Here is a 16,236-nt window from a genome sequence, read left to right on the forward strand (position 1 = left end):
TTTAAATGGTTTATTTTGCTGTTTCCTTTTCTAGATTTTCATAATCTTATTACCTGTTTCCATAAGATACCAATAAAAGCAGAGTTATGCAGCAACAGGAGTGTTCTAGCAAAAAAAATTAAATTATTTTCAAGACGACAGTATATAATACTTACTGTTTTTGAAGAGAATGTCCTTCGGATTTCACTTGTGCTACTGCTGAACATATGTGGCATGACAAAATTCAAGAGAGACATCAATTCCAACAGATTATTTTGAACTGGAGTTCCCGTTAGCAGTAAGCGATTCTTTGCCTGTTTGTCCAAAGTGGAAAACAGGAGTGAGAAACATTAGTCAAACAGGTTAAAAATATATATTGGCAGAAACAAAAGAGATATGGAGAAGTGAGAAAATGAGCTTGGCTTAAATTGCAACTATTTAAACTTCACATATATTTACATTTTTAATTATTTTATTTTAAAATTTTAAATTATTAATAATTTCCTTGTGAAGGCTACAAAACAGTTTACAGATCTGTGGGGAACTGAGCACCTACCAATTTAAAACTTTCAGTCTAGATGTAAGAAAAGCCTTCCTGCATCCTACTGAAGTTTCTTGTTTATTTTGGTGGGGTTTTTTTAATTAATGTGCTAATTGTTGCTCCCATATCATATCTTTTCTAACATCATACAGTACTTGCACACAAGTTTTGAACTGCAAGAACAAGTCACACTTTAATTGCTTAAAGATCAGTTTCTTAAAAAGGCTTTTGATGAAAATATTATCTTGAAAAATAAGTCACAATAAATGATCATAAGTACATTATTACTGTATAAATAATACAATGCTAAATCATAATCAGATAAAGAGCTGTACTCAAATTTTATCTTTCTAAATGCTGCTGCCTCAGGCTGCAAGCTACAAGAAACAATTTTTTAAAGCTAGCTTTTCTTGCACAGTCCTATCAAAAGTAGATCCTTAAATACCACAATATTTCAGCACAAGTCATCAGACTAGCATTTTTGCAGTCTTTACTACTGTGGGATAAAACTGGAAAATCCCTTAATACCAAAACAGAGCCACTTCCATCATTGTAACGACGCTACGGGAAACGTATTACATTTCTTTGGGAGCCTGTCTCCCTGAAAGAGTTTACAATGCAGGATCCGCTCCTAAGACCACACCACTTACATCCACTTGCATACTCTAGTTTCTGGAACATTATGTGTATTTGAACTTTACAGTTAGTAATCCATTTCCCCCACTCTGTAACTACAAATAGAAAAACCAGGAGTTGTCCCCTCCAGTCCAGCAGTAACTAAACCTCTTACATTAATTGTCATAAGGTGCTGGTAGCGTACAGAGCTCATGTTCTTGAGCATATGACCTTCATCAAAAATTGCATAGTTAAGCTTCAACCTGCGAAACAGTCCTCTATCATCTGAGCTGCTAATTGCACAGTTGTATCTGTCAGAGAAAAATACCACAAAAGATACATTAAATGCAAATTCAACATGAACATGCTGTTGTCAGAATCAAATTAGATTCTCTAAGATACTGAAGAGTTATGGAGAGAATGTGCGAGGGCCAGTAAGTAAAACTGCCTAGAAGTAACTAACCATATCACAGTTTTCTACTGGCAGATAATTACAGTTTACTTGATGAGCCAGTGCTCTCAGTAACACTTTCCAAAAGTGTGCAAATCTATTACAAAGTAGCACGTATTATTACTAGACAATAGACAAAGCATCTGTTACATAGTATCTGTTACACATGAATAAACCCCTAAATAACAATTACCTGAAAAGTAAAGTTCCCTTCCCTTCTCACCAAACTGCAAACACACTTGCTCTGTTGTGCCGCTAGAGGTCAGCAGGAGCTAACTAAAGCTCACTTGTTATTTAATTACCGTACTTACGTAGTTACAATCACATTAAAGTCGACAACTTTATTATTAATGTCCACCCTGAGATGTTTCCTGTCTTCTTGGGATCCTACAAAAGGACAAACCACAAAATGAATATTATTGCGTAGATCTATATACATATAAAAAATTAAGACAGTACACAGAAATGCATTCCTCAATATGTATGTTTATTTAAACAACTGTCTTAAAAAAAACAATGCTTCCATAAGCAACTCATCTTTTCTTAGGCTGATCGTGCAGGCAACTGTATTATGGGACTCATTTCTAAATTAGATTCCTCACCATAATAAAAAAGGACGTTCAGTTCAGGACACCACAGATGAACTTCTCTTATCCAGTTATCTGTAAGACATTAAAATAAAGAACGAGTAATTTATACTTTATTATGTCTTACTTAACTTCAGACACACCTCAGCATTAAACCAAACAGCTGATTTTAAAGCAAAGCTGTTTCCATTCTCCTCAAGGTTAAGAAACTTTCTGCCCAAATGCTGGAAAAGCGGTAATATTTAGGGAAATTAAACACCCCCCCAGCTGGGCTTTAAGTAACTCAGCCAGCTTGCACTTTAAACGCCTACAGCAACAGACCCTGCACGGTCTGTAACCACTATGTAAAAAGAATACAACACACAAATTCTCAGCCCGATTTCTTCCGTAGATAGTTAATTCCTCAGAAGACAAATCCCTTCATTTGTCAGTACTTGCATCCAGAGGCGTTTTGTCAGGACAGACTGTCCCCCAGCAGGAGCAGGTAAGGAAGCCTGACAGCTTGCCCCAGCTCCAGGTGTCTGGCCAGCACAGTGGCCATTGGTGATGTTATCGTGCCCAAGGGGACACTGTTTGACAGCTGACACAAACGTTGACCCCAAACCGTATCAGAAAGGTGTCTCTGCTGAATGCCACTTGACCTGGGCCAGACCCAGATTAGGGCTGAGGAGATACCTCCGGAGAAAGGTCAGAAAAGCTGGAGACTGACCATGCTTCCGAGGCATCTCTGTGCTGGATGGCTCAGGCCAACCTGCCACCACAATTCATGAGCCTCTACAATTCACTTTGCAAAAGCACCTTTCTTTACACCTTTATGTACACCTTGTGTTTTAAGTAACATGCATTTTTAAGAGTTACCCCCCCAAAAAAAAAGAAGGTTCTAGTGGATTTTAAAATCACACTGAAAACAGCAATTTCAAACTAATGTTGAACCAGAAGCTTTTCTGATGTGTCAGGAGAAATTTTTGAAGCCCAGCATCTTTCTAAATTAAACTTGCTACTTTCTCCTTTCTATAATCATTCAACAAAACCAAACTGAACCCTACAGAGAGCTAGTTTCTGCTCTAACTCATCAGCCTCCCTGTCATATTTAATTCCACCATATTCTTCCTGCCTTCAAATGAGGTCATTAAACAATCAAAAGTACTAAAAGACAACTCAGCCTTATCATTTTAGGATTTTGATCTGCTTTGACAGCAAAAAGCAAAAAAGACGTCAAATGCCTCAAATGCCACGAAACCTAATCCTAAACACAGCCTAAAAACTAGGAATTTCAGCCAAAATTCAGTAACTGAAAAGACTACTTTGCTAAACAAGTTAGAATTTTAACTAGCAGCTTTATTTTTTGTGACACATACAGTGTATATTAAAAAAAAAAAACTTCCACAGTGGGTCTAATTCAGAACAAGCATGCCTTCAGTATCGTTTTCATTCCAATTCAAATTACCCGAGTTGAATATCACCATAAATAAGTTAAGCTTGCTTTCACAAAGTTATCTTTGTTTCACAATCTGGACATATTTTTTTTTCTTAAACAAACAAAAAAATTTTGGAGCTTGTAACTTACCTAATGTTGAAGCTGGCACAACTATCAAATGGGGACCCCTATTGCCCTCTTGATAGAGATAAGCTAGAAATGCAATAGCTTGAATTGTTTTTCCTAAGCCCTAAGAGAAAACAAAGCCATTTAAACAAAATTTACAATCTGTAGAACACAGTGCTTTGTACTCATAAGACAATTACCGTGCAGTCAATGTTAACTAACAATTAAAATCTGCATAGAAAAAATGTTCTGTTTAACTGTATTGTTTTAGAGAAGACAATTCCTTAAGTACCATCACAGTCAAACTCAATCATCTGTCCAGCTCAACATTTGAGCATGAGAGTTCCACCTTTTCCATTTATGAAGTTTTTCATTTTAGTTCAAATTCATCCTTCAAATCTCCAAAAATTTACCCTCCTGAAACCGTACTGCAGACAAATGATTACTTGAAAACTCACTGCTTCTTTCTATTTGAGCCACTTGTACAAAGGGTATTCCAGCCATTTCTGAAGTGGAATTTAATACGGAAATGAGATTTAAGATAAGCCTGTGTATCCACCAGTACTCACTTTCCAGTCTTCTGCATCATGGATTTAAAAATTCATCTTATCTATCACACAATAGGGACACAGGGTACTTCTAACAAATATGAAATATACGGAAGTTGAGAAACATGACTAAGTCTTAGTGAAGTAAACCTACCCATTCACTCATGGTTTGTCACCAGATGAACAGCAGCCAGGATTAAAAGCAACTGACAACAATTTAGCAGCTGCTTCACCAAGTTTGTTCTGTTGTACAGTTGCTGGGGGTGTCAGTACCAAGCAAAACCCCAAACCCATAAGCTTCTCTCTCATGTCAAAACTTACAGGGAACACAATGACAAGTGATGGTTCAAATGCTGCAGAAATGGAAAAAAGTTTCTGCCCACTTAGTTTTTTCTGTATTGTTAACTACCTGTTTTGAAACTGATGGAAAAATGTAGAAGATAGGGGCTCACTACAACTAAGTGCTGGACAAGTAGAATGAGTTCCATTTACGGGCAAGGAGCTATTAAAATGAATGGTTTGAGGATAGTCTGCTGTGGTAGAAACTGCTTCCATTCCATCAGAAGATACCATGTAACTTATAATTATTGGTCTCCACGAATCTTAGGCTCCCTTCGATTTTCAAATTGAAAGTATGAACTCAGCAGCTTCTAAACATTTGGAGAAATTGTTTGCAATTTCAGTTAAACTAGCTAAAACAAATTAATTACAATCTGCTTGGGGTTTCTAGGAAATGAAAAAATTTAACAAAGTCATTTCTCCAACACTTTTAACATTTCTTAAATAATCAGTTTCACACTTACCATTTCATCAGCCAATATGCCATTCAATCCGTGTTTATGTAGCAGTGCTAACCAGTTCAAACCAATCTTCTGATATGGCTTGAGTTCCAAACTGTGAAGACATCAAGCTCAACATGTCACCATCTTTTTTTTTTTTTTCCTCCACAAAACACAACTTCACACTTAATGTTAATCACAGAATGCTAAGTTTAACATTGCCTATATTTTAATGTATTCCAGATCTCCTCATGTAGTGAAAAACACAAACTTTATTTATAACGTCATCTTAATACCAAAGAGCATTTCTGGACTTTTAAAGTAGTTTATCTGAACTTCCGTACACCCTAATGATCAAAATGAATGTTACAATAAATACTGCCACCCAGCATACGCATTTTCATTCCTTCTATGCTCTCTTTTTATTCCAAATATCCAGTTGGAGATCCTTACCAATTTACCTCTCTGAAAAATCCTTCCCCCCAACATATCCCCAGTGCCCCTTGCACAACATAGTGTTCTAGGTCATTTTGTACATCTCAACATCCTGACCAAACTCTTCAGTCTGGCTGACGTAAAGCTTACACCTTTGCTCAGATTCATTTCAATTTGGCATATTTGCAATATAAGGTCCCCCATTATGGAAACAATTTTGTTTGGCCTTTTGTTTTAAGTTTATAACTCATGACTCCAGGTTGGCTTCTACGTTCATAAAAAAATACAGCAAGTAAGAGAAGGTATTGAGAAGCATTTTATCTTTTTGGTTTTTACATTCTTACCCTTCTTACCAGCTTTCCTGATACACTTAAATCATTTGTTTGATTCCCTCAAGTGTTGCACATCACTACATTGCCCACTGAGAGCTGGGAAGTGTCAAAACATTTGCAACTACTTTCAGAGGCTACAGTTTTGAAAAATCCCAGTCTTCAAGTATACCTTATTATCCAACAGCCTTTTAAGTATACAAAAAGGAAAGATACCTCCGATTCAGAATGGAGGGTTGCTCTATGTTCCATCCACATCCTCCATCTTCAGTAATCTTCGTTACTTGTTTCGTCAGTTTATTTGAAATGTCTTCACATTTATTCATGAGCTTTAGAACCACATCCCTCTCCTTCAGCAGTATCTTGCAGTTCCACACTATGTCTTCCGACAAACCAGTAGTCTTCGTCATTTTTGTAAACTGCAAAATCATTACAAAAAACCCAAATTATGAACACCTGTAACAGCAGCAAAGGTGCCAAGACGAATATCCACAGCTGCTGCAGGCAGCAAGTCATTCAAGCAGCAGACAGCAACTTTGACCTCCTCTCAAAACTTCAACTATTCTTTACACACTTGGCCTGCTGCAATCCACACCAAAGGTCATGATTACAGCTCCTTGCACTGTCAAAGATACCTTAAAAAGGGACAATTTCTCTGAAGAGTTTCATACAGGAGCTTTAAACTCTTAAAATCCTCAAGGGGAAGCAACATACAGCACAAAGTAAAATCTGAAGGCCAGGCCCACTAACAGAACAAAACCACAAAAGAAAGAAAAAAAACCCAAAACCGATTATCATTAGTATCTAATAGGAATTGCTTAGAAGGAGATCTAAAGATTTAAGATGTAAGCATCACGTAGGCATCAAGACAAAGCAACCTATGAAGAAGGCTATTAAGATTTTGTTACAAATCTGTCTGGAGCTCAGTATTAATCGGTCCCAGTTCTAACTGCACCACAAATGACAACAAGTTGGGCTCAGGCAGACTGGAAAAAAAAAAAAATATTATCAAGGGATAAGAAACATCCCAAAACTATGTCAGTTTTTTTGTGGTCACCAAGTATTGACAAGCCCAAAAGACCAGCAAGACCTGGTTCTTACTTTTCAGCGCTTCACATTTCAGTGTTGGAGGAGATTTTCTTTACCAAACTAGCATTCACGTAAACTCTTGCAATGAGCCCGACCTCCTGTGAAACTTGTAAAACATGAACTTACACAAATCCACCAGGTCAATTAGCACTTGCAGATACATTTTCATTGGCAGTACCGCCATCCCCACAAGGTGTTAGCACCATTCCGTTTCTCCAATTTTTGCATGTACATATTTCAAGTGAGCATTATCCTCATTTTACAGAGGGACAAACAAGATAAAACACGCAAATACGTTTTCTAAATGTCATGGCAAACAGGCTAGTAGAGAACAAGTCAAGACACCAGAATCTCAGTGTAAATACTAACATAAGGCCTGCCCGCCACTCCTGAGCGCGCCTGATTTACAAAGATCACACCAAACGCCGGCAGCTGAGCCATGCTGACAGCCCATATTCAGTATCATTGTGGCTCCCTATCCCTCAGTAGGGTATTCCCTCCTATCCCAGCTGAGAGGAGAATGCAAGCACTGTAACTGCTCTGCCACCATATCCTTACCTCCTCAAAACTTCTTCCCACCGTGTCCAAGGCTGACTTTCTCCTCTGCTTTGTACTCCCAGTCTGCTACTAAAAGCAGAGGTTGCTTCACTCATGCTTGCTAGGATACACATCTAATCTAGCAATTTATTTATTTTTTTTTAAATAATGGAGCCATGTCACAATCCTTCCTGTATCAATCACGAATGCATGCTTCTCCAAGAGCTCTTGATCTTTGTTGTGGTAATTGCTCCTCAAGTCTTTCTCACAACCTTGTGCCGGCCACAGACCTACCACGTGATATTGCGCCTTTAAAACCTGCAATTTTCCAAATCTTTTTCCTTTTAAATCATAAAGCACTATTTGTTTCGACACAGCAACCTTACTTCCACTACTTGCTTCCTTAAGTCCACATTAGTTCCAAAACGTAGCAGAAGGACATATAAAGTAACTTCACTAGAACATGGATATTCTCTGTTTTACAGCTAAGAAGCTTGATGTCATGTCAAAACAGGCCCTCCAGGCCCATCAGCTTCTCCTGGATTCCACACTGGGCCATCTGCAAAAAGTGTAAAACCTCCTAATAATTTTTTTTCCTACAGTAACTGGGGTCATATTTGTAATTATAGTATTTTCACATGTATTTATGCATACAGTTATTTCACTGTAAAAACCAGGTATCTTCCTTTTTAATTAGTGGATGTAAAGAATTGAATAATACAAGATCCTTTAGATTTGCCATCCTTTTATTAAAACAGAAGTAATTTCCACACAAACTTTTCTGGATTTTAAGTCAAGGATGAGTTAAAATTTAGTACAAGACTCCACAGGCGTATATCCTCCAAGGATTCCTTCCTTTAAGAAGGGGTCATATGATCCAGCCATTATGTGTTAAGTAACTGATCAATATTGCCACATTGTAGAGTAAAAGTAAGCTTTGTTAAGCTGACCTGTACGAGCAGGCTATGTTTTGACACCATCCCCATTTAAAAAAATAAAAATAAAAATGTGTGATGCCCTCTACTGACAGCCTGCCATTATGGTTTTGGTTTTTTCGGGTTTGTTTGCAGTTTTGTTCCATTTTCAACAAAACCTAGAAAGTTTACCAACACACAGGTTAAACCAGGCTAAGGCACACATGTCAACACTTGTGAAGATATTGTCTAAATAGACAGTCCTATTTAGAAATAAAGAGGGATGTAAAGAACATGATTTTTAATAGGCCATGAAAAAATTTCAACACTTGTTTTGATGCCTAAAGCTTTGCTTGGCATGATTATAAATCCTGTAACAAACAAATAAAAGCACAGAGAATGAAGCCATCTGTTATTAACAAATAGTATTGTTTTATGTCAGCACATTAACATTCATCCCCAAGTCAGAACAAGAAAAACTTTAGCCACAAGTTTACATGTGAAACACACGATGTTACCCTGTTGTGCAGAATACAACACAGATCCTTGGGGGGGCCTTTGGTTTACTAGAGGTTCTGACATCCTCCCAGGTTCATTTTTTTCAAGTGAGGTCCAGAAAATCTGAGACCATCACAGACAGCTGAACCCATGAGCTTCCACAGCACACTTTGAAGAAAGGTCCATTGGAGTCACGGGCTGCAGCAGTGCCCCACGGTACATAAACACCACACCAGTGTGCTTTGCTCAGCCATACTTTACACCACTTGAAGGCGATTCAGGATTTCACTTTACTGCTTAGGGCTAAATTCAGCCTACACCTCAATCAAAAAATTCCAGTTGCACTTCAAGCAGCTGCCGTTTCTAATGTGATACATTTGCTGCTTCCCTTCAGTTTGCTTTGGTGCAAGGTATTTCTGCATTTCCAGCTAGTTTGGTTTTCATAGCAGTTTGTACACGTGCAGCCAAACAAAGATGAGATATAATAAGGCCAAAGTTATTCTGTACACTACTGCAGAGTACAGAACATGATGTGCAAGTAAGTCCATCTTTGACTGCTCAGTTCTCCCATTCCCCTAAAAGCGATAAGCTAAATATATGCTATGTCAGAATTTTTATGTAATATTCTGTGTCTGTTTAACTTGTGTGTACTCCTTCAGAATTTGTAATTTTTAAAATAGACATGTTTTAATTCACAGTCTTTAAGTGCTACAGGAGATGGCCAATTTCATGATAAAATAATACCAAGAGAAATGAGAAGATACAGAAAAATCTCATACAGATACGTAAGTTTCTACACTAAAAGGAAATTCAAGCAGTTAGTAATTATAAGCCTTAAACATAAGAAACCAAATAGCACTAAACTCCCTCCAGTTTGTACCCCTGCATTTGCCAGAGGCAGTGTGAAATTGCATTGGCCAAGGAACATAACACCACCCCGGACCCCAAAAGCTCAGTGGGGCTCCTCCTGGAGCCAGCCTTGGCTCTGCCCTTGCTTCTTGGCATGCACTGAACGCAGGCAGGTACTGCCATTACATGACAGTGTTTACAGCCTGTCTGCTGAGGAAACTGCACTGAGAGCTGACGTTTCCAACACCAGCAAATTCCAACAGCTTGCAAAAGACAGGGCTGTTAAAATATAATTAAGCACCAACGAGTTTTTTAGAGAGATGAGGGTGAGGAGGAATGGCAATGCGTGCCCAGAACTGCTTCCACCAAGGAAAGCAATCTTGCTGACTGCTGGCCCGCAATGTGTGCCAGTGGAGTGTCACCAGGACCCCAAAGCAAACAGAGGAGGACAGTAGGAACCCAACATAGCAAAGGACCCAGCAGGAGGGGAGGTATCTCTAGCAGCTTGTTATCTATCTGTTGGCTTATTAATGCATGTCCAGCCCAAGGAAGCACAAGGCACAAAGCTGGTACGCAGCAAGCCTACACTGTGAAAGAACAACATCAGCGAACACTAATCCCTTGCACAAAAGCCACCTGACGTGACATCAGACCAAGACACCGGGAAGTGGCCTTTCCTCTTCAACCTATCCTGCAGTCTGTTTGTCTTCACCTTGCCCTCCACAGCCAGCCACTTTCTCGATGCTCCTCCCTCCCTTTCGTCCTAGCCCTCACTGCCCCACTTTTACAATGTGCCTACCCCTGCACTCCCACCTTCTCCCCTTATGATATAATCCCCAATTCCCATCAGGAGAAAGCTGCTCCTCATGAACTTCTGCTCTGGCATCTCCCATTTGGGCATCACACCTCCTCCTCTGTCTCAGCTCCACACTCAGGCTTGCTTCTACAGGCACCTGGGACCACTCTTCCAAACCTTCCACCCTCAGAAAGCAACGTGCAATTTTAAGCTGCGAATATGGCAAGTACTCAGAAATGCACTCTCTTGGAGCACACACCCCAGTCTGTTTTGTACCTACTGCTCTCCCTATGCACACAATGTGTTCTGGAGAGAGGCCACTGGTCCTCGCACAGAGAAGCGTTGCTTCTCCAAAGGAGGAGACATAAAAAGGACTAAAGCCTCAAGGACGTACCCAAGCATTCTTCATGCAAGTTAAGTGTTCGAGAGGAGGCACTCCCAGCTTGACAGTCATCTCCAGCACTGAAGAGTGCATAAAACTACCCTCCTGGAAAATGTAATTGATCTACAGTACGAGCATTTCTAAACTGGCAGAGGAATTAGTCCTCTTGAGCAAGGACGTGTTCAGCTCTCTCCATTTATTTTTTGAGTACACTGTTAATTTTTTTTTTCCTCTGTGTATTTGAAGTGTTACTAGATCAAGTTAAGCATCTGTCTTAAACATCTGCTCCAAAGAATAAGCATTTTCAAGTGTTCTTTAACTTCACAAGCCTGACATTTGTTTAAATCCATCTGACAGAAACAAAAAAAATCTTAGTCCAACTTATAAAGCTTGTCTAGAATAAAAAAGCCTTTTTAATTTACATTTTACTGGAATAAGACATTCCATTTCCAAATAAGTAGGCTTTAGTTTTAATCTCAGGCTGAGAACCTCAAGATCTTCCTCAATTCTAATAACAAACAAGTGGCAACAACTTCTAGTGCTGTACGTTATGTTACGAAAAGGGAGTCAGGTCACAGAAAGGGAGACCTTAAAACTAAGCCAATTTCTTTAATGCTGAAACTGAATCACCTCTCTCCATTATTTTACCACTCATATTAATTAGCAGGAAAAAGGTTGGTCACTGCGCTACTGGAACTTTATAAACAATTAAATCCACACTGCTATGAAACATCTGCTAAAATCGGTTGCAAACTACTACTCTGGGCAAGTATTCACAATTCTACATAAACATGTGGTTGCTGACAGCAGCAATCTTTATGTAAGAGAAATTCTGAATGCAAACAGGCCCATGCAGCTTTTTAACTGTTAACTATTTTACACAGAAAAGGAGAACAGCCCTGTAGCAAATATTTCTGTGAAGAATTAAGCTCAGGCATAATCCAACAAGTTTAGAAAGGCACAGCCGTATGACAGATGTTCTGTAAGAAGCCAAAGGCTTGGGGCAAAACGGATTTCTTCTGCAGCATACCTGCACCTTTATTTTTTTTCAAGTATCCTCCTCCTGTCTCCCCCCTTGCAACACACCAAACAAAGATCATTTTGTTTTCCTTGAAAATCTGTTTAGTATCTCTTACTATTTTGCGGTAAAACATTTCACACCGAGTAATAAACGTTATTGGTTTACACATATTGAAGAAGTTCTATTGTGCTCTGAAAAAATACAAGTGGATCTTGCATACATCAGTGGGGGAGGTTTCAGAACACATACTGATGCAAAAACACAACAATTACTGTGTAAGAGGGCCTACGCACAGTTAACTGCTTTTAAATACAAAGCACTAATAAATTAAACCAAAGAAAACTGCCATAATGCACTTCAGATTTCTTACCAGGACGTTGCTCTTATCGGGTCTGGTATCTTGCATTTAACTGAATCTGCATGAAATGTGAAGGCAACAAACAAACCATGGGAAACATTTGAAAGTAACATCCCAGTGACAACAGATGATCTACTTACCAAGAGATACCGTTTTCCCTTCTGTTGTGAATTGTGGTTTAGTCTTCTGATGCTTTACCCTTTATTAATAAAAACACAGCAGCTTGCTCCACTAAAAATGGCTGCATTGCTTAGCTAGAAAAACCATGCTAGAGATTAAGCTGCAGTAGATTAAAGAAGAAAAAAAAAAAAGACAACGACTCTTTCTTGTGTGAAACTGAAAATATCCATACTGGCACCTTCACTCATGGAGCTACCCTGGAAGCTGCTGCTGCTGCAATTCAAGTATCTGCAGTAAAGGTCCTGCCACGTTCTTGCCTCCTGCATGGGTTTTCAGCTACAAGAGCTCAGAACAGGCTAGCAAACACCTCCTTCCCAAGTGAAAGCTCTAATTTCTTCTTCTGCAGCGAAATCAACCAACTTTCTGTGCTACTGAGTGAGTGACAGTAATGTCAGCCAATCAGCTTGAGTTTTCCAGGAAAATCACCCCTTAATTCATTCAAAATCAGGTCATATGACACTATTTGAAATGCTATTGGCTTAGGAGGAACATAGCTTTTTAGCCTAATCAGGGTAAGGCCACCCATCTAAGCCTCCCTAGGCTGAAGCCACCTTGACTCTAGGCAGGCTAAGGATCCGAAAAGAATGCAGACCTACCAGAGCCTCCCAGCTGTTAAAGGGCCGGAGTGCTATTATCTTCTGAGCCTTTTTCTGAGAACACTGGGGAATCAAAGTCAGTTCACGCGGGGAAGCATCCTGCAGGAAGCTGAGGATTTTTGCTTTGTAGCCATCCTCCATCACTTCGTCGCCACTGCTGTAGTCCTCATCAAGGGAGCTACCACCATCTTCAGAAGCTGACTCGTCCTCCGAGTCTTCTGTGTCTCTTTTAGTACTCCAAACACTCCTTTTGCCTTTGTCCTTTTTCTGAAATCCATTCTGTTCTTTCTTAGAAGATTTCTGCTTTGGCTTCTCTTTACTCTCGTCACTTCTGCTCTTGGCAGAGTCTTCAGTCCAGTCAGAAGCCTCACTTTTGGGAGGAAATTCCATGCCTATGCATGCAATATAGAAGGCAACAGGTCAACACATACTGATTTAAGGTGAATTAAAATCCACTGTTCTTCCCAAATAAAACCTATATAGATATAAACCACAATTCTAGTATTTAATATACAACTCAACAGCAGGCGTTACTAAGAGAAAAGAGCAAACACCATGCAAGCCTTTTTAAAACACATAAGTAGTACCAACTGTGAACGTTAAGATGAGCAGTGCTAATTTGTATACTGCTCCAATAGCAGAAGGTTTTAAGTAAATACAGATGATTAACACTACGTGAGCTGCAAAAGCTCCAAGGTAAGAGCAGATAGTTAAGATGTATGTATTGCTAGGATGAGAGACTTGTCCCACTCCACCCAACTGCAGAGACACTAATTCTGCTGATTTCAGAAAAGAAAGCCTGCTTCCACCACAAAAATTATCTATTTTTTCCATTTTAACGTGTCTCAGTACAGCATTAGAGGTGGGACAACAAAAACATGCACTTGTTAAAGACATTCAGAGAATGTGGTATTCCCGACCAAATTAACCCTATTGTCTTAAAATAAGATAGAGGTTATTTAACAGAATGTGAGCAAGTTATTTTCGGAAGTAACTTGTATAGGGTTTTCTTTTCTCTTTGGAATAAAGCATTTGCAACACTTTCTCCTCTGCCCAATCTCAGCTTGCTGCTGACTGACTCCAACCCCAATATCTAACTTCTCAAAAGCAGCAGCAAAGACCCAACTTCATGCACATGATGGCTCTCTCCACTTGCAAAGAATCCAATTAAGAATACTGTCCTACTCCAAGAATATTTAAATAGCTGATACAGCAAAACATATATATATCTGTCAGCTGTGTAACACTGAAAAATAATCAGCTCATTAAACAGTATTTAAGGTATAACTCACAGATTTACCTGGAATCACTGGTTTTGCTCCTTAACACATTTAATGCACTGGTATTTATAACCTGGTTACATAATTTAAGGCCTATTTCTAGTATTTTCCTCTCGTGGAATATATTTTAAAAGGATAAAATAGCATATGTCACTTGTCACCTATGCAGTTTTTTGTAATTACTGATTTACAGGTTACTCTAGTTAAAAAATGAAACTTTCCAACTATCGGGAGGGGAGCAGGTGTCAGCTTTGACACACTTCTAAATATATTTTATGATACACCCATAGGTAATTACAACTTCTTATGTAAATCTGAATTAGCAAGGCAAAGGTATTTAACTCTGCTTACAAAGCAAGAGATGAAATAATGACAAAAATTAAAAAAAAAAAAGAAAAAAATAGTTTCCTTCTTTTATACTCCCCCTAATACTGATTTCCAGTATCATTAGAAGCTTCTAGGCATAGTGCTGTCAGGGCTGTCATTGCTGGACATTAGAAAAAAATTTGTATCACAAGTTTGTTTTATCTTGAGATAAAATAGATTATAAATCTGTCTTTACCCTCATCATCTTCTGCAAAAACTCTCAGGGCCTCCAGTGCTTCATGAAACACCCAGTTATGCTCCTGAAGCACATCTCTCAGTTCCTAGTAAAAGATAAGAAATTTTGTATTGTGGCAAGATAAACAAAACCTTAAGTTCTGTGGATAACAACATTACAGCACTAAGTTTAAATTGCACAAGGCAAAGAAACCCCCTGTGAATCAGTTGACCCAAAATTAAGGAAATCAAAAGGAGAAAACCCTTCAGTTTATCCTTACACACCAAGTTTAGGCAGAGCTGCACCCCACTGTTCAAAAGGGTAAGAACATACACAAACAAGCCTTGCTTCCAACAGTTTAAAGCATAGTAGTAAAATGCCCTGATCAGCTGCTCAGTATTATCTGATACTAAACTAATACAAAGCACACAGTACATTTAGTCATCCAGGGGAGAAGAGTGTAAGGAAGGAAAGCAGAATACTTTCCCCATGCTTTTTTATAATAGGTTATCAAATTTGATTATGTCAGCCTTGTCATGGGACCAAAAAAGTAGGATGACAAGTTCCATATAGTCCTGATTACATCCAACTGCTCCCAGTTCAGGGCAAGTTACATTCCAAAAGCAGCAACAGCAAAGACCTTCCTACCCTGGACTCTTTTCAAGAGAGCTGTTGGTGTAAGGACTGTTTCATGTGGGCTATTTTCTTAAGCAGTCAAAACCTGATGTGCCATCAGCGGACATGAGCTCACCTCCTTATCCAGTCCAGGGAATGTGTTCTGCAGCTTCTTCACAAGCATCTCTTGCCTCTCCCATTGTCTTTGAGGATCTGTCTCATCCAGCTAACATTAAGAAAGAAATCTATTAGGTTTAATATAAATTGTAAGCACAGAAACAGAAAAAAGTAATTAAAAATCAAATTAATCATTATTGTTACTCTTAAAGAGCTAGTCTAAACGACAAAAGCACTTAAAGACAAACCCAAGTTGCAGAAGTGATTTTTAATATATACTCAATGGTCAAAACAAGACCCAAACTTTTATAAGCACAAAAAATGTGCATTCATGAAAGACTGATATTCTTTACTTGATAAGCATACACAGCGCAAAGTTACACACCACAAGACAAATAATATAGAACTATCCAGTCTGCATTTCTTTAAAGTAAAAAGTAGTAATTCTGAATAATATTTAAGGCAGAAGATAGCAGGGTTAACAGTCAGTTAAGTTAGATTACCGAGCATGCAGTATTTAATCCACCAGAGCCTATGAACATGGTAAATGGTGTATTTATATTAAAATTTACAGGTAAAAAAATTCCACAAATACTATTTCATAGCACCATGGAGTCATATCAAAAGCTGGAAGAAGTTTACATCAATAATAGCTT

General features: G+C 38.6%; 1 protein-coding gene across 2 annotated transcripts in view; it reads right to left on the minus strand.

Moving 5' to 3' along the window:
- The window catches only part of SMARCAD1 (SNF2 related chromatin remodeling ATPase with DExD box 1), a 45,914-nt gene that overhangs the window by 6,703 nt on the left and 22,975 nt on the right, over positions 1-16,236 (minus strand). For both annotated transcript variants that reach the window (XM_080368742.1, XM_080368743.1), the window contains exons 7-16: positions 15,600-15,689; positions 14,870-14,954; positions 13,028-13,419; positions 6,024-6,226; positions 5,068-5,158; positions 3,741-3,840; positions 2,189-2,248; positions 1,898-1,973; positions 1,311-1,446; positions 156-293 (exon numbers count right to left, since the gene is read on the minus strand). In XM_080368742.1, coding sequence (XP_080224868.1) covers positions 156-293; positions 1,311-1,446; positions 1,898-1,973; positions 2,189-2,248; positions 3,741-3,840; positions 5,068-5,158; positions 6,024-6,226; positions 13,028-13,419; positions 14,870-14,954; positions 15,600-15,689 — 1,371 coding nt within the window. The remainder of the gene's footprint in view (positions 1-155; positions 294-1,310; positions 1,447-1,897; positions 1,974-2,188; positions 2,249-3,740; positions 3,841-5,067; positions 5,159-6,023; positions 6,227-13,027; positions 13,420-14,869; positions 14,955-15,599; positions 15,690-16,236) is intronic.

Source organism: Falco punctatus, assembly GCF_963210335.1.
Source record: "Falco punctatus genome assembly, chromosome: 1".
Classification (NCBI taxonomy): domain Eukaryota; kingdom Metazoa; phylum Chordata; class Aves; order Falconiformes; family Falconidae; genus Falco; species Falco punctatus.